The sequence below is a fragment of the Sciurus carolinensis genome, chromosome 9, assembly GCF_902686445.1.
Source record: "Sciurus carolinensis chromosome 9, mSciCar1.2, whole genome shotgun sequence".
In the NCBI taxonomy this organism is placed as follows: Eukaryota; Metazoa; Chordata; class Mammalia; order Rodentia; family Sciuridae; genus Sciurus; species Sciurus carolinensis.
The window spans coordinates 68989422-69017120 of record NC_062221.1 but is presented as its reverse complement, the minus strand read 5'-3'; the positions used below and the strand labels follow the sequence as shown (position 1 = coordinate 69017120).

The window sequence follows — 27699 nt, the reverse complement described above, 5'->3', positions numbered from 1 at the left end:
GGGATTAAATTGATTTTATTTTAACATTACACTTGGTGTCCATATACAAATAAGTTGTATTCATCTGATCACACAGATTAGATAAACAAGAGAACATTGACTAACCATACTCAGCAGGTAGCAGTGCAGCAAGGAAGTTTGTGTCCTGAAGTTGGAGGCTGCAGGGAAGGTGCTGGGTGGAAGCCTGGCCCTGGCACACCTCTCCCTCATCCCTATCCCCAGAGTTTCTGGACTGAAATGAAGGGACAGAGCCGAGAGATTCCCATGGCTCAGCCTAACTGATCACACTGTGCTCTTCCCATTCTGTGAACAATCCAGCATCTTCCTTCTGGGATCCTGACCTTCCATTAGTTCTGCATCTGCTCTAATATCTAACCAGAATCTACCCAGCCTCTTATGTTCCAGACTCTGAATCTCTCTAGTCATAAAAGTGTTCTTAACTCCAACTCTGCTTGTATGAACATAGTAATCCAGACCTACTTTGATCCAGAGTCAGTGTCCTGGGCTTCCCATAAATAAGTAAGCCTGACATAATAGGTGTGGTGGCATTGCTTAGATCTTAACATTTCTTTAAAAGTTTTATTCATTTCTCAAAGAACCCCAGACATTCACCAAAAACTTACCCCACTTCTTTGCTCATTCTTCCATAGTTCATTACTTATCCTTATTGAAATGGTGAGGGTCAAGGTGTTATTGCAGAACACCTGAGGTAGGATGTTCCATCATCTGCGGGGAGTGTTGTTAGCTAATATGCTTTAATTTAAACTTGTGTTTGTTGAAAGAAGTGGAATGATTTTAATCAGATGATAATCTGTTATCTTCATAAGCTTTGAACTAAAAAGTCAAATAGAATTTAATATTCCACTTATCTGCCAGGCACAGGTACACTGAGATGATAGTGAATTTCTTCCTCAGATTTCTGAACTAATATGCCCAGCACAAGCCAAATAGTTACTCTGATTCTTAGCTTTCTTCCCCCCGAGTTCAATCATGTGGAATTGATGCAGGATTTGCCGACTGGACTGGACTCTGAGATCCAGAGCAGTTGTCCCATATATGATCTGTGACTGAAGGCAATAGAATTGTCCAGGAAGCTTTTCTAAACAATGCAGATACTCAGATCTTAACCCCAGAGGACAATGCACAGCCAGGTGCACTAAACCCTAAATAGGATTTCCTAAGAAATGTCCCTTGAAACAAACTCTGCTTCTCCTCCCCCAAGTGTGCTACCTCATGGTGGCATGCCAAAGTCTTAAAATCAGAAGTGTTGCACTTGCAAAGAAGCATTACATACTCTATCCTTCAGAGATCTACACTGTACCTCATTATGTTACAGGATTTAGAAGTCCTGGAGTAAAGAAACCAGCTTACCCCAGCATTTCCCAGACTTAAATAATAGGTGACCTTGGAATCCAACTTTTGCATAGCATCCAACCAAGACTTTTCCAGAATAGGTTTAGGTATAGAAATTCTTTGGGAGAGTTACATCCTTCACATACCAATGTGGAAAATGGTCACCAGATTGCTATAGTTTTCAGTGGGGATTTGGTAGGGAAGCCCCCCTAGGTGTAAGTATTTAAGAGTGGGGAAGAGTGTGAGATATTTATGTTTATAAAAAGCATTTGAGTTAAGATTGAGAAGCACTGATTTTGAAGAACTACTTATGATTTTGAAGAATAGTATCATGTGTCCTGTGTGCCTGGCTGGGTTGGGTTCCTTATCTATGTGGACTTAGTAAATCCTTATAACGCCACACTGTTGTTATTTAAAAATGAAGAAAACTAGACTTTGGAAGACCCCTCCCACTGCCCACTTGTGACCAGGTGTGAACCCTGGTTCTTTAACTTGTGCTTTGTTGTGAGAGGCACCTGGCACCTGGGATCAGTGGGCCGGAGGGAGTGGGGCAGCTACTGCAGCTAAGCCCCTTATTACGTCTTCCTACATGCTGCAAGTCATAAAGATTCTTTTGGGGAGTGATGTCCTTCACAAACCAGTGCTGGAAAACATTCTTGATCACCAGAGACTGGTAATTTGGGATGCACTGAACCTGAATAAACAAACTCTGAAGTAACCCTCGTCTTCCACTAGCTTCTACATCCCCCCACCGCCCCCACCACACATCTCTCAGTAACATCCCTAGAATTTACCACCTTAGTCCAGATATTCATTTTTCCTGCTATTCCTTCAAAAAATTATTGTTCTTTGTCTAGAAAGCATAAAAGCATCACACTTTGGTAATTTCTTTGCACTTCACTGTCCTGTGAAGATCCCAATGTGCATGTAAATTTAATGAAACCATTAAACTTATCTCTTGTTTAAAAAAAAAAAAAAAAGCCTAATGTTCCCAAAAAGCATTAGTCATAGAAATCATATGCCATGCATTTAACTCCATTTTCATTTCCTGAGAATTTTCAAAGCTTCTTCCCATAGGTTTTTGGTAACTGCTTACACAAAAAGTCATGGTGTTGTTCTATTTAAATTACTAGAATTTATAATAAAATTGCTAGCACTATCTTCATCTAGATCAAGAATAATTTCCATAGGCATAATTACTACTGTTTGTTTAAATTAACTTAAGTGACTGGGTCACTTGGATCATGAGTCCAGGAAAGAAGGAAATTCTAAGTCCCCATTGGTGTCCCTGCAACTTCTGTAACAAAAACATTTTATATCTTGCGTGGGATGTCATGATGCAGGTTACTTACCATTTATTTGTCCACCCTAAAGAAAAAGGGCCTATATACCATGGGAGTCAGAGTTAGAGGACTGGGGTGAGAAGAATAATACAGTGGAGAAGTAGAGGTTTCCTACTAGGCGAGAGCAATATCCTAGGGCCAGTGGCCTAGCAAGTCTCCCCTTCTCCCCTTCCTCTCATTCCAAGCTCTTTTCCTCCTAGGTTCTCCTTTCTCTAAAATACATATTCTTCCACTAGTTCTTGTCCTAGAAAAGCTCATCATATTTTCTCCCACAATTGCCCAGTTATTCCAGTCCCCTCCTCTGGTGCTAATCAGTCCATCATAGCTCAGGGCTGGATTTCTATTCATGTCTTCTCTGAGATTTATATTAAAGGCCAAAATGAGAAATGATCATGTCAAGAATATCTCAAGACCTTGTGAAAAACTATTTCTGAAGACATTGTACATTATATTATTTAGTGTTCCTTGTGGAAAAGTACTGTACAATAAATGTCTTTAGAATATATATATTATATATATAATTTAGAATTCATATATATATGTGTGTATATATATATATATATATATATATATATATATATATATATGAATGAATGTGTCCCTTGGGGCTTTGAACTAAAGTTTGATCCTCAACTATAACATGCTATAGCACCTTTTCCTATTTTTTAAAGAATTCTTATTAAATAAATATTAAATGTATTACCTGTAGTGCTTTTATTTTATTTATTTATTTTTATGTGGTGCTGAAGATCAAACCCAGGGCCTCACACATGCTGGACAAGTGTTCCAACACTGAGCCACAACCCCAGCCCACCTGTAGTGCTTTTAAAAGTAGCCATAAGTATAGCATTTTATTGATTTTAAGCACTATATATTTATATTTCTAAACCCTATATTGCATTATATTACTTCTGTTCCTTGAGTTAATTCAGAATATGCTAAAATTCACACTTATCAGGAGAAAGATGATTATCACTAAGTAGGTACTGCTGGAAGTCCCCCAAATTTTCTAAATGATATTTTCTTATTAGTCAAGTAATACTCATGTATTATAGAAAAAATTAATTTGCAGATGGACAAAGAAAAATATCATCTGTGATCCCACCAACCATTATTAACAGTTTTGCTTTTCAAATAGACCTGCCAAATATTAAAATATTGCACATATTTTTTAAACTCCAAAACAATATTGTTTTGTGTCAATAAAGGAAGAACACAAGTTTTATGTATATGTATATATACATATATGTATGTAAAATTCATAACTACTTACAATGAATTATAAGAAACTGCCAAAACGTATGGATTGTAGGATTCAGGTAGAGTAAGTCAAATCAAAATAAAACTGATTTTTTTCCCCTATGATAGAGGTAAGTTGTGGAGTAATACGGGACTTCTTCATATCTTTTAATTTGATTTTTGAAGGTAATGCATTCATGTGGTTTCAAAAGCTGAAAAGTAAACATTGAGAAGTTTCACAGATACTGTCTTCCACCCTGTTATTTTACCTGGTTTACTATGGCAATGACTTTATTTAGTTTCTTGGGTTGGAAATAGAATATAATCTGCTTAGACAAAAAGTAATGTAGTACTGTATAAATTCTTCAGACCTTGCTTTTTCTGTTTAGCTTGTCCTGAAGGTCTCCCATATGAAAACAGAAAGCTTTGTCGTTTTTTGTATAGTTACATAGTATTTGGTTCTATGGATATACCATAGTTTAAATACTTTTTTATAGACTGTTTGTCATTGTAAACAGTGTCACAATTAAATGCATGTGTGTGTGTCACCTTGTACATGTAGATATCACTATAGAAGTTTTCCAGAATTAAAATTATAGAGTCAAAAGATAAGTGTGTTTGTGATTTTGATAGATACTGTAAAATTGCAGTTTATAAACAGCTTTTTCTGTTTCTGTTAGTCAGCTTTCCCAAAACCTTGTACTTGTTTTTAATTTGAAAACTTTGTGTGTGGTTTTTTTGTTGTTGTTTTTGTTTTGTTTTGTGTTTGGTATGAAGGATTGAACTCACTGTCCTCTACCACTGAGCTACTTCCCCAATCCTTTTTATTTTTTTATTTGAAACAGGATCTTGCTAAGTTTTCATGGCTGTCCTCAAACTTATGATCCTCCTAAGTTACTAGGATTATAGTGACTCAAGAGGCCATGGTGCCCAGCTACTTTAAAAAGAAAATTTTACATCAATAATGATAACTTGTTAGAACTTATAATCTCTGAATCAAAACCAGTTATTTAATGCATGAATTTGAAGTTGGTGTAATTTGTTTCTTTATTGTTTCTTAACATGGGAAGAAGCCATGATATAGATATTCACATGGCAGATGATTCAGTAGTAATTCAGTTAAACTTTGGAATACATTGTGACTTTCCCCATTAAATTTCTCTCTAATGATGTCTGTATTAAAAATATCAAGTTGAACTCACATTTTTTAGCCCAATTGGCTATTGATGGAAGAAGCAAGTTAAGAATTATAAGGAGGTCTGTGAAGGATTGAACTTTTATTCACTTCATCTCTGAGTCATGAATGATATTTCATTTTGTTCTTTTTCACATCTACATTTTAAAAATATTTATAGTGTGTTCAGACTACTTAAGTAAAAAATAGAGGCATAGTTGCTGATAAAATGAAAGATGAAATGGAAGTACAATATTTCATTTTTTATATTCCACCCCAAGAAGTGTGAAGCCCTCAGGGAAATAATATTATTTTAAGTAGCACTAATTTTTAGTAGCTCTAAACATAACATTTTGATGAAATTAGTTCCAACATAAAAACTGCATCTCACTACTTTATCACTCAGAGAGTAAAAAAGCCACCTGTAAATAATTGAGAGGTTACAGTTGTGTTGGCCTTGGTAAAATCCTCTAAGGGGGTTATCCCTGTACCACAGTGTCTCATGCAGCCTTTCTCTCCTCTTGCAGCATCTTCCTCAAAGAGCTGGAGAAATACGAGCAGCTGCCTGAGGACGTGGGACATTGCTTTGTCACCTGGGTAACCACCCAAACTCCCTCTCCCACTGTCCACGTTTCCAGGAGTTCACACAGCACTGCTGCTCCATGCCCGACCTGAGGATTGGTGTCACTGCCAGCCTCACACAGGACCAGGGGCTGCAGAGAGAGACCATCAGGCCATCTGTGAGCAGCAGTCCATCCCTGAGGAGCAGAGCTGTCCTCGGGAAAGTCCTTAGACAGCAAGTCCAAGCACCATCTTAAACTCTCTAACAACTTTCTAAAATCGAGAGATCAGGAGCGTGGAACAAGGCCACATCCCACAGCAGCTCAGCCCATGAGTTGCTTTATTCAGGATGTGGATCAGGGAATTAGAACTTTGGGAAGATCCTTAACCATTGGTTATACTTCTTTCCTTAATAGAGAAGGATGGGCCCCCAGGGTGTTCCTCCCAGTTTTGTTGTATGTGACAAACGTCTAATTATCCTCTTTCGCAGTGCTGTCTTCATGGGCCAAGTCTATGGCCTGAATGTACCAGGTTCTAATCATATAAACCGAAACTTTAATCTTCATAAACATTCCCACTGCACAAATTTCTGTGCTCAGGCTCATGGTTATGAGTGCAAAGAACTCCAGGAAAGTTCACATAGGACACTGGGGATTATTAACATGAAACTTCTTCCCTGGGGTCAGGAGTTCTACTACATGATAATTACCTGTTTATAACTTGCACTCAAAATGGGCTAATTACTTTCAAAATGTCTTTGCAATTCAGAGTTCATGCTCTCAACCACTCTATGGAGTAGGCAGTACTGTCATTATGTTTTAGATTTTAAAAATGAGAGGAGGTTGACGAGCCCACTGGCATGTAATAAATATCACAGCAGTCCCACAACTCAAGATCTGACTCCCAGATAAGCTTTCTTTTCATGAAATCTTAATGTTTGCTTCCAAGCATACTCTGATTTCTTTGGAAAGTCTCAGACTGTCATCTCATTTTGTTCTAATATATGAGCCAATGCATAACTCATATTAATGCTGATAAATCATTTATGATCCCTTGCACAGTCAACATAGAGAAAAACAAGATTGATCATTAAGTACAGGAACTTTTTTGCATCTTGTTTCAAGTAATTTGTGGATCATCTTTACAATCAACCATAAGTGTGATTTATCATCATCTCTCAGGGATGATGAATTACCTCCTAGGTAGTATATAACCCCTAAAACTGGTTTCAGAGAACATTTGATGATTGGATAAATTATGCACTTTTGCCAAGAATTATTCCAAGGAAATTTTTCTTAAATCTCATAATCTTAATATATGAGTGTAGTGCAGGACTGAAGAGGTAGAGTTGCTTATAATGTATTGAATAGTGATAGTTAAGACCCACAAGCCTGAAGTCAGTTGCTTGGGCTCTATCAGGTTTTTTTTTTTTAATATATGTGTGTGTGTGTATATATATATATATTTTTTTATTTAGTTATCAATGGGTCTTTTATTTTATTTATTTATTTATATGCAGTGCTGAGGGTTGAACCCAAGGCCTCACACATGCCAGGCAAGTGCTCTATCACTGAGCCTCAACTCCAGCCCCTCTACCTGTTAACTATGGGAATTTAAAGTCAATCAATCTGTGCCACAGTTTTCTCATCTGTTAAATAATAGAACTCACTGCATAGGGGTGGCCTGATGGTCAAAGGAGTTAGTATACATAAAGAACATGGAACAGTGAAGTCTGATGAAATGAGCACAACTGCTCTGTCGGGAATGACTATCTCAAATGTTCTACAGGCACCAAATGGACAGTGTTTCACCAGTGGGGAAAGTACTCAGTGGCCAAAATGCCACATCTTTCCAATGGAAAGGGTGTGTAACTAACCCAAAGGGTGCTGAGAGAAATTAGAAATGAATTTGCACCCAGCCATGAAGTGACAGTTGTTTAGGAATCATTGTTCAGGCCCTGCCCCAAGGGGTCACCATCATCGCCTCTGGGAAGTTGGGGGTGATGGCTTGTTTTGCTCCTAAACTACCCACCAGTGGAGACTTGGAGTACAAGCAGATGTAGTTCTGAGATCACACCTCATTTTCATTCTCGAAAAGGGACAGAATTTGTCCTTTTTCAAGGTAGGGAACACAATCATGGGTAATACACAAAAGGGTGGTGATAATCTCTAAATTCTGTCCAACTTCAGAATACATTATGATACATGAGTCAGTTTTTCCATTTCTTTTTAGCACTAATATGAAACTAAGCTTACTTTCAGCAAACTTTTTCTACCTAACAGGCAGAGAAAAGCATTCCAAAGTCTGTTAGGGAACCTGGGCTAGAATGAACACAGAACATTTGCCACAGAAAATCCAGGCATCAATATCTGAGGGTTTAACTGTGTAGCCCACACGGTGCCCTAAGCCACAGGGGACAGAAGGGAGAAACTGATGGATGCTTATCTATCATTGTCTTTGTTCTTTTCAGGCAGACAAATTTCAGATGTATGTTACCTATTGTAAAAACAAGCCTGATTCCAACCAGCTGATCCTGGAGCATGCCGGCACCTTCTTTGATGTAAGCTTTAGTTTCCCATTCTCTAGCAATTGACAAGCAGGTGGAAAGGGTTCTCTGCTCTGGGATAATGGGTGGTTAGCTATCCTCTGTTCCTCGTTCTTTTAATTGGCAGCTCCAAACCTTTTTCTCATGGAAAAGCATAGAGAAAAGCAAGAACAAAACAGTGTTTGTCTTTTGTTTTACCCCATTCCATCTTAACTGCTGTAATTTTGGACAAGGCAAATTTGTCTCTCTGCCTCAACACCAAATCTTAGCTAGACATGAGGAAGCTTTCTATGATGCAGCTACTTTTACTTCTGTTTCTATATGCAATTTTCTCTTATATAGTGATTCTCAAAGTGTGGTCCTTGGGCCAGTCACATTAGCATCACTGAAGTACTTATTAGAAATGCAGATTCTTTTATTAAAAATATTTTTAGTTGTAGATGGATACAATACCTTTATTTTATTTATTTTTTATGTGGTGCTGAATTTCAAACCCAGTGCCTCACATGTGCTAAGCAAGCAGTCTACCGAGCAGCCCCAGAAATGCAGATTCTTGAACCCCACGCCACAACTGTTGACTCAGAAGCTCTGAGTGGGGCTTAGTAACCAAAGTTTTAAGGAAACCTCATGTCCCTTATACCCACTCAAGTTTGAGAATCATTTCCTAATGTCTTTGTTTCAACCTTGGCTATTCACATTGGAATTGCCTGGGGAGCTTTGGAAAACATTAGTTCCTGAGTTCCCCACTTGAGATTCTGATGTGATTGGCCTAAATGTAGCCTGAGCATGGGGATTAAAAGACTCTGGTGATAGAAACATGCAGCCAAGGTTGAGCACTTCTGCTGTCATGGAAGCCAAAAGAAAAGGGAAGGCCAATAGTCCTTGTCAGAGTCTTTGGCTTTGAAGAAGGACACAGTCCTAGGCTGTGGTTGTGGTTCAGTGGTGGAGCGCTTGCCTAGCACATGTGGGGCACTGGGTTCAATTCTCACCACAACATAAAGATAAACGAATAGAGATATTGTGTCCATCTGCAACTAGACATATTACAAAAAAAGAACATAGTCCTATTGGTGGATAATGGAGTACATCTATTTAGTGCTGGTGCCCAAAGAGGATGACTGGTTGACTACAAGGTGAACAGAATTGAATGGGTGGCTATAGGTGACTGTAAAATTCAAGGGGTGAATGACTGGGAAAGATGAACTTAGGAAAAAAAGGCAAGTTTAGTGAGAGAGAGACTAGCAGTGATGGCTATTCTGACAGTCATATCAAAAGTTATAGAAACTTGAAATTCAGAAATTTTAAAAGGCTATCTGTCTATCTTTCTGTCTACCTGCTCTCATTCTTCCCATAAATATTTGGATGTCTATTATATGCATGGTACTGTGTGAGGCCCCAGGAAGAATATGAAGACATTGAAACATGGTTCTTGAACTCAATTTTACAAAATAAGTCTTCTCTGGGCATCTCTCTAGGCTGATACTGCTATAACAGAATTGATTCCAAGAGCATGCTGTTGTTCAGTGAAGGAACGACTCTTTGTTTTTTAAATTATTTTTGTTTTAGTTGTAAGTGGACACAATACCTTGATTTTATTTTTATGTGGTGCTAAGGGTTGAACACAGGGCCTCACGCATGCTAAGCCAGTGCACTACCACTGAACCACAACCCCAGCCCAAGGAATGACTCTTAATGGGAGAAGCTAGATGAAAAACAAACAGGCATAATTTTTAAAAATCTTAATATGAAAATGGATATCAATTTCCAGGTGAAATTCCTGCAGTAAAACAGAAAACCCAAGAAAAGTGCTTGTCTAAACCAGTATCAGAATTTACTGGATGTCATAGAGGATGCTCTGTACTACTGTTATCTTTGATTAATAATGTGTTTCCTTAAGATGCTTCTAGTTGATTATTTATCACAAGTATCCAGAAGGGTCTTTTTGAAGTTTTAAATGGTTTGGGCCCTGTCTTCCACTTAGCACTTTTATAACATAAAAGTCTTGTGCTCTGAGCTTGCCTTGGACACTTCTGTGACCTTATCTTTGCTCACACTATTTTCCTCTGCCTAGGAAGCATTGTGCCTCCTACTCAAGCGCACACACAAACATGCATACTCTCTCTCTCTCTCTCTCTCTCTCTCTCTCTTTCTTTCTCTCTCTCTCTCTCTCTCTCTCTCTCTCTCTCTCTCTCTCTCTCTCTCTCTCTCTCTTTCTCTCTCTCACACACACACACACACAGTTACTCTAGAATTCTATATTCCAAAGGTCAAAAGCTGTTACCTACACAAAACCTTCCTTTTCTATGCATGTATTGTACTTTGTATCTCTGTTACAGCATTTTTACTAAACTTACCTTTTGGCAAGCCAATAATGTGCCTCTTGAGCCTGATGGTATACCTCATTCATATCTGTACACATCTGAATGCCTGGCGCTATACTTTATTTCCCTTAGTTCTATGTTCCTTGAGTCCCCAGTACCTCCATCAGTTTCTAGATTTTGGCTGATAAGTCAGATCTACCCCTAGACTTCCCATCCTGCCCCCCACCATTTCCAACTAATGGGAGCCCCTTCATTATTTGGGATGGTCAGCAGAAGCCGGAAATCAGCAGTTCATGAAGTTTGGCCAGGACTTGAAGAGGATGGCAATAAGCCTTCCTGATTTTTCCCAAAGCTTTTCCTTCAGAAAACATAATTTTGTAGTTTATTTTTATCCCATTAGAAAGATTTCTCTAAATTCTACACCTAGAAACTCTTTGCTTTAGACCTCATTCTGTAAAAGAGGCAAACCCTTAAAAAGACAGTCTCTTATCCGTTATTATGAAGAGAACATAGAACATTGAAGTCCTAGAAAGACCCACACATTCTCCTGATTCAGAATTTTGAACCTGAACATGAGAACAGCATGGGTTCTCACAGGGCCTGTTGCCCTGGGGTGCCTGAGCTTGCTTCAGTTGACCTTGAGGATGGGGCCACCTCTTCCTCTGCTTCATACACAGTCTTCCCAGAGAGGGAAGAGCGTCAACAGGGCAGTGCTGCCTGGGTGCACATGGTGTGGGAACCAAGTTTAATATTTTGTATTCCCCATGGGGCACCAGAGCCCCCAGTTAAGCCCACAGCTTCATTTGCCCAAAGAGAGTCAGCATCCTTCAACAAGTCCTGCTGTCACCAGCACCTCTAGGGAAGAGGCAAATGAGTGAGAATATCACTACCTTCTTGGGTCACTGGTAGAAAATGGGATAATTTTTTAAGTTATTATTCCTTCTCATGCCTCTTGTATAACCCCATAGAAAATCCTTTCTAGTCTAACTTTTAAATATTTCTTTTATATCTCCCAATTTTTTTCCACTAATTGTAGCTCAGAGCAAGCCCACATATTGCATTCCTGTACTTTTTGAAAAATAATAGTATTATTGACATATAATTAAAATACCATTCGAATCTCTCATTTAATGTATACAATTTGAAGGTTTTTATTATGCTGGTAGTTATGTGTGACTATCCCTGCAGTCAATTTTAGAGAATTTTATCTCCTCATAAAGTAAATCTATACCCTTTAGCTATTACCAACACCCAACCATTCACCCAAACCCCTAACCCTAAGCCATCATTGATCTGCTTTCTTTCTTGTCTGGACAGTTCTTGTAAATGGAATCATGTAGTGTGTACATGGGATCTTTTGTCTCTCACTTCTTTCACAGAGCATAATGTTTTCAAGGTGAATCTCTGTCATTGCATGTACCTCTTTCCTTTTTATGGCCAAAATAATATTCCATTGTATGGATATACCGTGTTTTGTTTTGTGGTTCATCAGTTCGTGGACATTTGAGTTGCCCATGTATAAACATATATTTTCATTTACCCTGGGTATATAATTCAGACTAGAACTGCTGAATCACCTGGTAACTTTTCGTTTATACACTTGGGCATTTGCAGTAACCTTCTAGTTTGTCTCTGTGTCACTATTTCCCTAGCCTCCACCCCAAATTGCTATCAGGTACATATCATCTTTTTTGAGATATTGCTGTCACCATGTTTTTCCTCTCTTTAAGATCTATAATATTTTGCCATTGAAAAACTTACCATCAAATCATCTTTCTTCTAGTTCAAGCCCTCCAATGACCTAACTTTGCTTATCTAACTGTTTTTGTTGTTTTGTTTACTTTGAGAACCTATGTGTACATCCTGTTTACCATTCAGATATGATCCTCGTTGTCATCTAAGCACACAATGGTCATTTCAGCCTGTCTGTTTTGTGTTTGATGTTCTCCCTTTAGAAAGTGTCATTCCTTCAACTTTCCATTTAGCCAACCCCCACCTATTCTCTAAGCACCAGGTAAGCCTTTGTCTCTACTAACCTCTGTGACCATGACCACTCTGGAGTGAGTGATCTCTCTCAGTTCTCACTGGCTGTGACACACCCTCTGTGTTATTCTCTAGTTTATGTGTGTGGAGTATTGTAAGCTTTTTGAAGGCAATGAGTAGCATATCCCCTTCTTTGACCTCCATAGCTCTGAGACTTCGGGGAGTATAAAATCACTTGGAGGTGGGCTAGAGAATAGATTAAGAGGGGAGACCGGAGTCACCCATAGCAGCTGAAGACCATGGCCTTGGCCTGGGCATAAGTATGGAGGGTGGTATCCATAGAAATAGAGAGGAAGGACTTGTAAGCAGAAAAAAATGGGGAAAAATGACTAAAAATGATTGATTTTTCAGCTCAGGAGACTTGAGAAAAGAGGAACGTGCCATTGATCACAGTGCAAAAAGTATTAAGAAATAAAATAATGATCTTAATTTGGGATGTGGTAAATTTAAAGAGGAGGAGTGTTGTGAGTGAGAAGCATCCTAGCAACTCAGGAGGCTGAGGCAGGAGGATTGCAAGTTCAAGGCCAACCTCAGCAACTTAGCAAGACCCTGTCTCAGGAAACAGTTCAATAAAATAAGGAGGAATCATGGTCAAAGATATATATCCTTGTGCTATTTTTAAGAGACTGAGGGCAGATAAACAGTAAGGAGTCAAAAAGGTGGAACCTCATCCTTTGCCTTCCTTTTACTCTCATCATCCTTTATCTCACTTTTATTTCCCCCATCTTTGAGTCTATGTTCTTTTACATCCACTACTTCACCTCTCCTTTCCCCTTCTGTCTGTGACTGACCACATCACTCTTTTTTTCTACTTCTATCTTTCTCCGTTCTGCTTAATTTCTACTTTTGTTCCACAAACCTATTTCTTTCCTAAAAGACCATTTACAACAGGTCTCCCCTTTTCTATCTCTGCACCTTGGTCTCTCTTGTTTCTTTCTTCCCCATATCCCTATCCACGAATATTTTCTCATAATTGTCTGCCTTTTTCCCTCTCCTCCTCTCTTCTTACCCTATCTCCTAGAAGATGTATGCACATGCTCCTCTGTCTCATTATACCTCGTTCTCATCCCTGTAGGAGATACAGCAGCGGCACGGTCTGGCCAACTCCATCTCTTCCTACTTAATTAAGCCAGTCCAGAGGATCACCAAGTACCAACTGCTCCTGAAGGTACCTCCCTCCCCCTGTCACTTCCACTCACTATGACTGGGTTGACTCCACTCTCTTTGCACCTTGGGCTGGGAAAATCCCACCTGAAGACCTTCGTCCACCTAGAACAGAGCTCCGGGATGAGTCCATGTGGCATTACTATCTCCTGACTGCATTTCCTATCCCATGGAATTCCAGATTCTCAATTGAGGGGAAGAAAAGTAATAGGAGTAGGAATAAATTCTGTTTTTCATTTCCATCCCACCCTGGCTAGCTCTGAGAAGCTTTCCTGTCCCTCCTTCCACAGATTCCTCCTGTGGTCTCTGCTTTTGTTAGGTTTTAAGGACAGTTTACACAGGTGGTAGAGGCCAGGGTGGCACCTACCATTGTCTTAATCTATGTTTGTCAAGATCAGAAAGTTATTGAGGGAAAGTAGTCAGAGGGTACTTATTAAAATATATGGTATCTTGTACTCATATGACCCCATATCTTAGGGTTTTTTCCAGAGCCAACCAAGAGATTTAAATTTCCTTTAAAAATATTTTATTTTGAAGTCAAATAAACAGATTATGTAAAATACTAAGTAATTTGGCTTGAGCTTTCTCATATAAAGTATACACTGATACTCTGAAAATATGGCATTTCCACAAAAACAGAAGTTGATCTTATAGGCAGTTAGATACTATCATAAGTCTATAGTAACTCCTAATGTGTGAGAATGGAGTTTTTTTCTCCTTTTGAGATTTTGCTAGGTTGTTCCTCTAATGCAGAGGATAAAGGGACAGTGAGAGACACGTTCAAAGAAATGTAATTGCAGAGAAAATCTGATGAAATTCAGCTCATGTTTAGAAATGCCTGTGGACTATTACACATTTTAGCTTCCGTGAACCTGGAAATAGTCTGGTTTCATATCCAGGATGTAGTCACACTGGGTGTGCCCACCATCCCCAGCCCATGCCATCTCTCCAGTTCCATGATGGGAGGAGTGAAATGGAGGTTCAGGAGCCTGTGCTCTGTGGCAGAGCACCCCTATATTCAATCCCCAGTACCAAACCAAAAAAAAGCATGCTTTTGACTTAACCCACAAGTGCTTCAGTGCTTCAGGCTCCTCTTTACCTTTGACTCACTGATTTCTTATGGTAAATTCTCCTCAACCTGCATTTCTGTGCATAATTAACCTCTCCTTCCCTACTCTGCTTAATACTTGACCCTTTTAAATAGTTTTTTCTTGTACTAATAGACATTGTAAAATTGATTTTGTGGTTTTTAACTTAGATATCTCAAAGCCTTTGCAGGAATTGGTGGGGTTGTGACTGAAAAAAGAAAGAACAAATACTGACGAACTTGTCCACTCTGCCAGTGTCTTAAATCAGTTAAGATACAGTTCTAGGAGCTGGACATGGTGGTGCACACTTATAATCCCAGCAACTTAGGAGGCTGAAGCAGGCTAACTGAAAGTTCAAGGCCAGCCTGAGCAACTTAATAAACTCCTGTCTCAAAAAACAAAAACAAAACAAAAAGTACTTTTCTAAGAGAAATATTGGCTTTCTCTTCTCCTTTAATCTCTTAGGCTGAAGTTCCCTAGGTTGAATCATGTGACAAAGAAAAGGGAGGGACATGGACATGAAATGTGCCACCCTGTATTTGGCTTTAGACAGATGGAAGGGTGGGCTCTGGGCCTTCATTCTGGAACTGAGGGTTTGGGGGAGAAGTACTGTGCAGGTAACTGAGAAGTGAACGAATGAGTAGCAGGGATTTTATTGTAGGAAGATTATAAAATTATTGGGGGAAGAAAGATAACTGTTGGCCTCTTTAAAATGCTATGGTGGCACATTTCCCTGCTAAGTAAAAGAAAAATAGTTTGCTGAACTTTTACTATAAATAAATAATATGGGATTTATTTTCTCCTTTAAGTCAGTTTTATTCCAAATAAATTGATATTTAATTATTGGTATCCTCTGGGGCTCATCACTTTAGGTGTTGCATGGAAGTAGAAACTGTATGTCAGTTGGGGTGGTCGATATTCTTCCTGTAAATCTTCATCAGCTGTCCTTTTGGAGTCTAAATTAAATGTGGAGGCTTCTTCCTACCATAAACTATAGCAAGGATGCAAGGAGAATTTATTGGATCTGCTGGTAGATTGTTAGACTTGCTAAATTGCTTTGGGGGATTAAACTAATTGGTATTTTCTGTTGCACACTGAGGTGTATTTCTTGTTTCTCTCCTATGTCCTGCCGTGGGCTTTCCTTTGATAATGTATGAGAAAAAGATTGGGAAGGTTAAAATTAGGAAAGGGGTGGTCAGAAAACTTGAGGTTGGCAGAAGTAAGTACTTTTTGAACAATGACCTTATGCCGACTGGGACCAAGGATGGGCTGAGAACTCCTACTTCCCAAATATGTGCACCAGGCAGTTCACCTCCTTCTGGACGCTCACAACGCCCCCTTTCAAGTGAGAATGTATCCAAGATAACATAAAGCACTGGATTTTTGTGTCAGGGTCTCATTAGTCAGATATTCTATCAAGTATAAAGATTTACTAATAATTTCAAGGATACGAATAATCCCAAGGCAGAGATGAATCAGGGAAAAGTTCAGGACAACCAATGTGGCCCCAAGGTCATTTTTGCAGCATCTGAATGTTCTCTAGCCCAGTTAATATGCAGGGTGTCCAAATGATGTGTGCTGCATCATTTCACTTACCCTGGAGTCATGAGTGCACTCACCATTTGCTTAGATAGTTCCATAGTTTACGTGAGACTTTCCAGAAAGCCATGCCCCTAAAGCCACAGATTCCAGGTTTGTTTAGCATAGGAAGTCCTAGACAGGCCAAGATATATCCTGTTAAAAGCATTCCATAGATAAGCATTCTCCTGCTGGCGAGTGCCATGACTGTATTTGCCAGCAGGCCTGCCATTAACATGTTTACAGGATTTGATCTGATGAACTTTTTTCTTTCCTACAAGAGTGCCCCCACCCAACCGACCCAGCCCCCAGCCCCTCCAGGAGAAGGTATGGATTGCAGATCCATGTTGCCTCGCTCTTTCTTTCCCAGTATCAAAGCAAGCAAGAATAGTAAAAATGAGAAGTCATTCCTCCAATTGGGGCAAATGATCTTCTGATTCCTAAGATAGTTGGAAGTGATCTTTTGTCTATCACCCAGATGCTGTTTGTGTTTTCTGGGGATGGTGATGACTAAGGCGCCAGTGAAAATGTGAAAGAGAGGGTTTGTTCCCAGTTCCCCAGGAAGTAAGAGAGGGTCTGCTCCAGGAAGGCTCAGTGAGCAAAGGACATGGAGAAGACGACTGGTGCGGTGGATGGAGTGCTGGGCTTGGTTTCGGGAGACCTGTGTTCCAGCCCCTGAATGGCCTCCTTCAAGTTCCATAACCTAGGGGAAATCCTACATTCCTCTTCATCACAATTTCCCATTCCAACAATGAAAGGACTAGTGTAGAATCCCACCTACTGGCCTCAGGTTAGGAACTCCTGATTTACATGTTCTAAAAATATTTTGTAACTCTGAAATGTTATAAGCCTATAATGTCTCTAACCTCAGGTTCTCCTAGTAGGATGGAAGTCAACCTTAATGCATTAGAGGCTCATAAATAGAATCGGGTGTGGTGGCACACACCTATAATTCCAGCTACTTGGGAGGGGGACGTGGGAGGATCCTAAATTGGAAGCCAGTCTCTGCAGGATTGCAAGACCCTCAGTACCCTAGCAAGAACCTGTCCCAAAATTTAAAAATCAATAAATGTAGCATTAGAAATGGGGTGCAGAGATAAATGAGGACCATGAGTTGTGCAGCTCTTTACTATCTCTGTTCTCATTCTTGTGATTCCACAATACCACACCTCTTTTGTAGGTTTTACTGGTACTCCTTTCTCCAGAAAGCAGTTCATTGATAGAGAGTGCCCTACTTGCTAATTTTTTTTTCCTATTCATTTGAGAGTTGGGTTGACTTGACTGCATTTATACTAGATAGGGCTGAGGAAGCTCAGTATGGAAACAAAATAATGTTTGAATTCTTTGGCAGTAATCCCCCACCCGACTCCACCCCACTTGCCTTATAACTGAGAAGTAGCAAGAGAGCGAGCTGGTATATAATTTCCTTGATGAGTTGGACAGTGGAAGGGCTGGGAAGCTGAGGAAATGACCCTAATTGTGTCTGGATTTTTTTCCCCAGGAACTTTTAACTTGCTGTGAAGAAGGGAAAGGGGAGCTCAAGGATGGCCTGGAGGTGATGCTCAGTGTCCCCAAGAAAGCCAACGATGCCATGCATGTCAGCATGCTGGAAGGTAGCTGTCCTCCCAGCGCTTCTGGGGATGCCTTCCCCATACCTAAGACCAGGCAGCTGGCACTGTGGGAGGGAAATGGCATGAAGTCAAGAGGGGGCAAACCTGGGAGAGAGGAGAAATAGCAAGCCCTCAGATAGGTCCTTGGTAGAACTGGGAGGGGAGTGCCACAGACCAGTTTGGCTAACACCTGCCTCCAAGTTGGACAGACTAAGCCACTTACAGTATATGGACATCTTACTGACCATGAGATAGTCTAGGACAGGCTATCATCCTTACTATAAGTGTGCTATACCCCTGACCCACAGCAGTCCTGTTAATCTGCACAGCATTTGCTTTATCTTTGTCATCAGAATAAGGAGAAATTCTAATTACATATACACACACCAGTGTCTTTAGCATTGTGCTAACCTTTTTCTTTTTTTGGCAAAATATACATAAACATGGATAACATAAATTTGCAATTGTAACCATTTTTAATTGTACAGTTCATTGGCATTCAGTGCATTCACATTCTTGTGCAACCAGCCTAGCAGGTTAGGAAAGACTAGTCAGATAACCCAGATAGGACTTCAGTCAACTGCACCTATGTTCCTGGAATCCAGAATCCTTACAGAGCAAGGCTGTGAACAGATTGGCAGCCACTTGGAGGTGGGATTTGATAGATGGGTTAAGACTTCACATTCCAGTCTGGGCTGGCAATCAGGTGCTAAAGGAAATAAGTAGAGTCTGCTGCAAATATGTAAGCACATTGGCTCTTTTTCTCTTCTGGCCTCCATCTCACCCCATGCCATCCCTTCCCACCAATAACCGCCCCCCCGCCACCAAGAGTCTTGGTGGGTTCTCAGACCTCCTGGTCTACCCTTAGCCCAGGAAACCCTAAATCTTAGAGTAAAAGAGTCTTGGTTATCTTCACCATACTGAGTTCTAATCATCTGATTTTATTGCTCTGGTCACAATTTCTCCACTCCTTTCCTTTCTGTGTGCCCCTGTCCCCGCAACCCTGGGTATCCTCCTCCGTAAGTATCTTGCTCCTCTAGTCTGTCCCTGATCTGTAGCCTAGATCCAGTTTCTCCAAGTATGATCTGCAGATCATCAGTAGCAGCTGGAAAGTGGTCAGAAGTGCAAATTCAAGAACTCGCTCCATACCTGCTAAATTAGAATCTCTTGGGAAGAGAGGGGTGGGCAAGTGATTCTTATGCACCCTAAAGTTTGAGAACCTTCACAAGGACTTACAGTGGTATAAATATAAACTGGTGAAAGCTGTACACCACCCTGAGCAGGAACAATCAAAGGGAAGAGTTGTAGGAACGGAATTTAAGAAATAAAGCAGTGACCAAGGCAGAGAAATAAAGCAGAGACAAGACACTACATCAGACAATGTGTGTCCTCAGCTCTTAGACACTTCCTAACTTAGAGCTCTGAGTTAGGAAAGTTGAGAGATATAGAAGGAAGAGCTGTGGGATTTGTCATTTGAGGAAGGTTTCAGGTCCCTCCCACATGGGCACATGGAAGGGAGGTCCGGTAGAACCCTTGCTGGAGTTCCCACTAACATTACTAAAGTATATAGGAGACTTGGGCACAGGGAATGGGTCAGTGGGGGAGATCTAATTACAGTTCTATAAACTTGTCTATGTTGGTGTCCAAAAGGCAGAAGCCTGGGGGAGCCGAGGGCTAACAATTAGGGAAGCCTTTTTCCAAGGGGGAGTGCAACTCAGCCCCACAGCGTGGTGGTAGAGAAACTCCACAGGGTGGACATGGGTGTTTTTTCAGGGTTCGACGAGAACTTGGACGTGCAGGGGGAGTTGATTCTCCAGGATGCCTTTCAAGTGTGGGATCCGAAGTCTCTGATCCGGAAGGGACGGGAGCGGCATTTGTTCCTCTTTGAGATCTCCTTGGTTTTTAGCAAGGAGATCAAAGACTCTTCAGGACACACGAAATATGTTTACAAGAACAAGCTACTGGTAGGTGGGGCAGGTGGGGTAGGACAAGACCCCCTGCTTTCATAGAGCCCATGGGCAGGAAGGGATCTGGACACACTCAGCTCATCTCTTCCCCTGCCTCCACACCAAAGCCCTCCTGGACAAATGCAAATGGCTCCTATTTGGAACGTTCCCACCCTCACCTCCCACCTCTGCATTTTAGAGTTCACAGTTCTTCTTTCTGTTCACGTTTAGCACCTCCCTCTTCGCCATCCCTCCCTGGTATCTGCTAATCAGGCATGTGCCTGTAGGTTCTTCCATCCCGGGTAGATGAACAAAATATCCAGTCTGTTGAAGTTTGATTGACAGAAGCCCCTCCCTCGGTCCTCTCCTCTTTGTTGCCTTTCCCTTCCCATCCCAGCCCTAAGTTTCCCCACTGCCCTCCCCTTCCCCGCCTCTCACAGGCATTTCCTGTCTACAGACCTCAGAGCTGGGTGTGACCGAGCATGTAGAGGGCGACCCCTGCAAATTCGCCTTGTGGTCTGGGCGCACCCCATCCTCAGACAATAAAACAGTGCTCAAAGTAAGTACAGCTCCCTGCTGGGCTCAGTACCTACTGGGGTTGGGGAAGAAGGGGTTAAGGGGGGGATGTGGGCATGTGACACTGAAAAGCTGGGGCCTGGAGACCACGAGCCACTGGGCCTCTCTTAAGAATGGCAGCATTGCATGGGTGTTAAGAAGCAAATTCCATCATGAAAGTAGACCCAGAATCAATCTGAAAGATGATGTTCTCCTCAAGTCCATAGAGGGAAGAGGGCAAAGAGTGGCCTGTTGACTTCCTCAACAAGGCCCACTCAGCTGTGTTCTGAACAGGTCTCCTTCTGGTGGCAAGAATCACAGTTGGCCCTGTGACAAAACACACCTTGATTTCCTCCATGTTCATTCAACATATTTCCCTAAATACCTTTCATGCGTAAGGTATTCTGCCCAGTGCTACAGGGGATAAATATGTATAAGATATCAACCTCGTTCTCTGGGAATTTGTGTTCTAGGAGTTCTAGTTAACCCTCCTGGCATGGGTTCTCAGCACAGTCACCTCAGGTCTCCAGGACATAGCCTGGGCCTTGAGCTTGTGCTCCTGGGAACAGTAACCTGACTGAGCAGGGATCATGCAAATGGAGCTCCCTATCGTCACTGGTTGTTAGGAAAGTGTCCACCACCAGGGAGCAGATGGTACAGCCCCAACAAAAGCTTCACACTCGTTCACTCTGAATTGCCATTATAGCTGCTACCTGTCATGAAGCAGAATTATCTTTAAAAAAACAAATCCAGGAAGACAAATAGGATATTCATGGAATGATATCCATGGCTCCAGTGAACAGTTTAGCAGCCTTAAATCCCAGGACTGACTTCCAGCCAGTGCAGGCCTATGTAGCTGTGGTAGGTGTTAAACATCCTGGCGTATATCCATGCTGGCTGATGATAGATGCTGCCTTCAAATGCCACCCCTACCAGTGCCCCCAGACCTCTCCAGGATCTAGCAACTCAAGTGTTAATCCCTGGCCCAGCAGAGTCCTCCAGATACTATACCAGTCCCAGGGAAGACATCAGGATTAATCAGTGCCTTATAGGCTGTGAGATATTTTGCAAATTCTCCTTGACAGAGTCTGTAGTGTATCCTGAAGTCATAACTCTATTCTAGGAGTTTGAGAAATGTGTCCTTGGGACTAAAGAGTCACAAGTATAAAGTGAAAAATAAACTCCTGAACTTTTGGCATCATGTACAACAAATCAGAACAAAATTTTAAAAATTAATTTTAAAAAATTAAAAAAAAAGAAAATAACAGCTGAGACCTGTGGGAGGGGGTTGAGATCAGTTTTCACAGGGCAACAGGAGCTAGGGTTCTCAATCTTTCTCACTGTGGCACTCCAGGCTTCCAACATCGAAACCAAGCAGGAATGGATCAAGAACATTCGAGAAGTGATTCAAGAAAGGATCATTCACCTGAAAGGAGCTTTAAAGGAGCCAATTCAGCTCCCCAAAACACCAGCCAAACAGAGGAACAATAGTAAGAGGTAACCAGCATCTCTCCTTCCAGCACTGCCCGCCTCATGTGCTTCCAGGAGCGGGAGTGGGGGGACTCTGTGCTTCTGAAGGGGTGTTGTGCTGTGCACTCTCTCTGGAAAGGCCCATAAGTTTTGCCTAATGGAGAATTATCTCATCTTTAAGCATCCCACCAGCTCCTCTCAATGAAGTGCAGCAGGGCATTGAGCACCTCCTATTTGATACATGCTCTACTAGGTGCTACAAGAAGAAGAAGGAAGTATCAGATGAGTCAGTTTCCTCAAGAACCATCTAACAGTCATGTCTCACACTTAGTTAGACAAGAACGGGTACTATCCATAGGGATAGTAAATACTGTAAGAATTCAAAGAAAGAAGAATTTAGATGACTTTTATGTGAAATCTAGGGAAGTCCTTGGGAAGGAGCTGGGCTGTGAGCAGGGGACACTCTGGACTGGTTAAACAGAAGAGCTTTGTGCACTTTGAGAGATGAGGTGATATGCTTGGGTATCACTGTAGCTCTCACTGCTGTCCCCATGGAGTTCTAACCTTCATTCAGCTATGATAAGCAATGACATTAAACAGAAGAGGACTTAATTTCTTGAATCTCTCTGGACCCTTTTGAATTTGTTTCCTCCAGACAGATGACTTCTTAAGCATTTCTTTCCCACGTCTCCATGTGACACCTAAATTTGAAAGGGAAGCATATGAAAACTTCATATACACTTTGAAAAAAAGTATAGCAGAAGCAGAGTTTTGAAATGATCATCACTGGTGATAACAGGTTCTCTGTTCTCCCCTGTTCATAAATGGAAGAAAACCAAAGGATTTAGTTGACCTTTTGGAGTCTACCAGGATAAATAGGATGGGGAGCTGCTGCAGGGTCTATGAAGTGGGACCATTATTCCTGAGGGAAGGGGTGGCCAAAAGAAGGGAATAATTAGAAATGCTTCCAAAGGGCAGAAGCCCCAAGACCTGTATGGGCAGGATGAGGCCACCTGCTCAGTGCTGGAAAGACCAGTTATGACTAATAATGGAGGAGGAATCATTTTTACTTCATGTACCCATGTCTAGAGTTCAGGTTGTGAGTAGACTTAGTTTAGCACTAGAGATACCCTGCTTCGTGGAGCCCCTACTTTAACAAAGAAGATAGAAAGGAAACTATTATAAAGAACAGATTTCCCAGGACCATGGTGAGTGAGGAACAGGTGAGGTTAACTGGGGTTACTGTGTAAAATAACGCCCTTTTCCTAGTGTGGGAGAGTTCAAGTGTTTCTAGAACATGGTAAGGGCATGTCTTAGAAATGCCCCCACCTTCTGTGTATCCCCCACTTTTCTCTTTTCCTTAATGGGAGGGGAAGAAACCTTATGGACTCTGCAGAGGATAGTCAGACAATCTGTGCTCCCACTCACTTGGCTCCCTTGATATGGGAACAGAGTTTATGGAGGAGGGGATTGGCTTGGGGGATGCTACCCACACTCCTGGATGGGCCCCACACCCTACAGAATTGGCTTCATCTGGACTAGACCAGAAGGGCCCACAATGGGCCAGAACAGCAGGAAGCAGAAAGTACAGCCAGCTCTCAACAGTCTGAAAAGGTGGGGGCAGTGGTCCAGATAATCAAAAACAACAGATGATCTGAAAGTCCTTTATTTTTGGTTTTGAAATACATCACATAATTTCTTTTTACAGCAGATTTTCCTTCCTACGAATGTATGGCTTATGTTATTAAAATAAGTCGGCCTTTCCCAAGCCCACCAAGTGGTGGTGAGAGAGCAGTCAACTTAGAAATGTTCTGCATGGGAGAAACTGCTTTTTCTGATGAGTAGACACTGTGTATGCACACATGCACACATGTGGACACCTGTGTGCACGCGCATCTCCACATATACTCAGACACCACGTTATAATTATTTAGACTTTGGAAGGTGGACTCATACTCTGTGGCATTTTGCATGTAGGGTAAGATTCTCAGGCATGGAGTTCCCATCTCCCAGTGCTCTCACTTCTCCATAAGCAGCATTTGGGGATGACTTTCATGAGAAAACTGTGATTTTCTCTGCTAATTCCTGCAACCCCAATCCAAATCTCCCAAGTTTTTCCTGATACAGGCCATTCAACCATTTCTAGGCATTCAGTCCCTCTGGTACCTGGCTCAGGGTTCAACGCAGAATCAGAGCACAGTTCTAAAGCAGAGAGTTGCATAGCTGCACGGACCTGGGGCACATGAACAGATCTAAACACCAGGAGTGTAGTCAAAAGACATTGGTAAGCACAACTGGCTCAAAAGCTGTTGTGGAATCTGTGACTGTTACCCAATCTTTGAGAAAATGCTTTGTCCGTCAGTTTTGAAGTAAAATTATCACAGATAGTCCCGTAGTCCCAGCTATTTGGGATGCTGAGATAAAAGGATCACTTGAGCCCAGAGATTCAAGTCCACCTGGGCAGTATAACAATACCCTGTCTCAACAAAAGAAGAAAAATACCCATTTTTTTTCTTACCCTTTTATCTTTCCCAGTATTGGGGAGTGAGCCCAGGGCCTCACCTATGCTAGGCAAATGCTCTACCACTGAGCTATATCCCCAGCCCTTTTTTATTTTGAGACAGGATCTCACTAAATTGCCCAGGCAGGCCCCAAACTTGCCATCCTCCTGCCTCAATCTCCTGAGTTGCTGGGATTATAGGCATGCACCACTGTGCCAGGCTTATTTTGTTTTCTTCATAGACTGTTAATAAGCCAACCATTATCCTAAGTTAAAACATATAGAAAAGCTATTTCAGTGCCCTGAACTCTGGGGTTATTGAAAATGACCCTGTCAGCTGAATAGAAACCTAAGTTCTACGTAGGATATGCATCTTCCTACTGTCTGCTTTAGATCCATACCCAGTTAAAACACACACACACGTACACCTTGCTCCTGTCCAGTATGGGCCAGAGTAGTTATGGGGAGAGATCAGTTTTCCTTCAGTTATCAGCATAGTGATTATGTGTTTAGTAAGTTCTAGAGCTGATGTCATTAAAAATCATGGAGGGCTGCTCCCTTTAGCAGGATAATTGTAGACAAATCCCTGCTAGAAATGCTGAGGTACTGCTCTGCTACCCAGCTGGAAATCCTTGTGTGCTCTAAACCCACAGTCATTCCCCCCGCCCCCACCCCTGTTTTTTTTCTCTTCTTCCTACAGGGATGGAGTGGAGGATGTTGACAGCCAGGGTGATGGGAGCAGCCAGCCAGACACCATCTCCATTGCCTCTAGGACCTCTCAGAACACAGTGGACAGTGACAAGGTAGGACAGAGTCCCAATCATCCTCCCCCTGAGACTTCTTGTTGGTTTAACCACCCCTGGAATGTTACCCTCAGAATTTCTCCGACTCTGGAGCCAAACCACAGGAGCCAGTTGTCTCTTTGTTTCAGCAAAGGGACAGAACAAGACCAGACTCTTATGTTGAGAGAGTCATACAGAAGTGAAAGGGTGAACAGTTGGAGAGGTGAGGTCGAGGTGTCTGCTGTCTCTGAGATGCCCTGCCTGGGCTATTTGGGCTACTTTGCCTTCTGGGAGAATGAACCTCAGAGGATATGAGGTTGGGATAGTTTCCTGAGACCCCAGTGGCTGTGACTGGCTTATATTTATCATGATTTGAATGGGGCTCATCTCAAAATTAGATCAAAACCAGTGGTTTGGGAAATGGCCACCTAGGTGCTGCTTGGTAGGAGCCTCTTATCCAACAGGACTGTATGGATAATTGATGCTCTTCTGTGACCAGGTTACTAGGGCTCAGTTCCTGAGGGACAAGAGGATCAGGAAGTGGTGTGTGAAGGATGTAGTCATCTTGTAAGAAATCCTGGTTACTTGCTCTCCCATACGTTGGAGCAAGCAAGAGTTAGGAGCTCTGAGAGGGAGCACAAGAAGAGAAACTAAAAGACTCCATGTATTTGCTCAGGTGGCCTGCATGAGGGATGCAGAATTTTTAACAGAGCAAGGAAATGGTCCATGTCCCAGCCTACTTGCATTTGCATACCTCAGAGTCCGAAAAATGTGAGATGATCTTTTGCTGCATATTTTGATTTTATTAATGAAATTATAAGTTTCCAAATAGTATTTGGCCCTAGTTTATCCAGACCTAGCATTTCAGCTTTATCTCAACCTCAGGCAACATTCTATGTCCTTAATTTTAATTTTCTAAATTTTGAGTATTTTTTTAAGATGATCTGCATTCATTAGGATTTTTCCTAATTTTTTTCTTTCTGGGGAAAAAAAAAGCCACTGAGACTTTCACAAGGGAACTGTGTCCCAAACCTGCCAAGATTTTGACATCAAACTACCATAACCATGCTTCTTTAGCCTAGTTTTCAAGAGCATTTGAGGTGATTCTGACAGCTGCCTTCAAGTTTTTAAGCCATTTTTAATATCAGAGTGGATGGAAAATTAAGTTTTTTCCATTTACAAAAACATGCAGAGAAAACTATTTCTGTACTTTCCTGTCTCCTCTAATCTGTTGTCTAGCAATATGACTGGAATACCTTATGAAATCAAGTGTTCCTTTTGAAACAGTTAATGGGTAGTAGGTCAAGTGCAATATTGCCCATCTTCAGACATAGGTTATTAGTTTCCTGGTCTGGAAGCATCATCCCTTCCAGCTGCTAATCCAGTGTCCTATCAGCCCTGAGGTAGACACAGACCCCTGTGCTAGAGCCATTTGTCATAAGAGGACCTCAGCTCAGCTAAACCTTTTCCTTCTGGTCAGGTAAGTGAAGCTAGATTAGAAGGCCTCCAACAGCAGGCATTTCATTATTAATGAGGGATTTTGGTACTAACACTTTTCCTACAAGTAAGGAAATTGAGGCTCAGCAAGACTAAATGGCTCACCTGAGAAAATTCTAGTGGTTAGTGGAAAGCAGGAACTATAACTCAGGTCTCCTGATTCACAGTCATGTCGTCCTTTCACTATAGAGGTCAAAAGTATTAAAGTGTCAATGCTAAAGTTCTTCTAGCTGGTCAGGCTCTCTGCATATTCCTCACAAACAATAGCCACATATTCCCGTGAAAGCACCCAACATGTGCCGAGTTCTATACTGTGTACTGCAGAAAGATGTGGACTATTTGTTGAGTGTGAATCCCTTTTTGTGCAATTTTTTGTTTCCTGTCTGTGTCTATCCCAGGCCATTGATCTCTGATGAGGGCAGGGCTGTGTCTGTCTGTCCCACTGCTGTATTCCTGGCTTGCAGTGTACCTAGAGGCTCCGGAGACATTTGTGAAATGAATGAATAGAGGGCACATAGTGCCAGGTCTCATGGAAACTCAGGGATATGAGGCAGCTAAAACCAGTGGCCTGGATGTAGCCAAACTTATAAACATTCTATTTTTAAATATACTAAAGAAACTTAGATGTTTCCTTACTGACAAGAAGAAAGCTTTATTAAGATGAAGAACTTGACCTGTTGGGGACATTAACCCCCAACTACCTTCTCTGACCTTAGGAGACATAGGTAGAAGGTGAGGAGATGATGAGAAATCCTATGTCCCATATACAAACCCTGGAAAATCACTTGGAAATAGTCATACTTTAAAAATAAAATAAAGAGAGAGCCTATCAGTGAGCAAGCACTGCAAAATGTTCTCACTCTTCTAACACAGAGCAGTGATAACAAGGCAGCCATGTGTCTCTCTGTGACCTGTTCTTCTTGTCGTCAG

General features: G+C 41.5%; 1 protein-coding gene across 9 annotated transcripts in view; it reads left to right on the top strand.

Annotated features, from left to right (window-relative positions):
* The window catches only part of Kalrn (kalirin RhoGEF kinase), a 636539-nt gene that overhangs the window by 402774 nt on the left and 206066 nt on the right, over positions 1-27699 (top strand). For all 9 annotated transcript variants that reach the window (XM_047563083.1, XM_047563086.1, XM_047563085.1 and 6 more), the window contains exons 26-33: positions 5637-5706; positions 8141-8230; positions 13655-13747; positions 17911-18022; positions 19793-19983; positions 20423-20524; positions 21875-22017; positions 25191-25293. In XM_047563083.1, coding sequence (XP_047419039.1) covers positions 5637-5706; positions 8141-8230; positions 13655-13747; positions 17911-18022; positions 19793-19983; positions 20423-20524; positions 21875-22017; positions 25191-25293 — 904 coding nt within the window. The remainder of the gene's footprint in view (positions 1-5636; positions 5707-8140; positions 8231-13654; positions 13748-17910; positions 18023-19792; positions 19984-20422; positions 20525-21874; positions 22018-25190; positions 25294-27699) is intronic.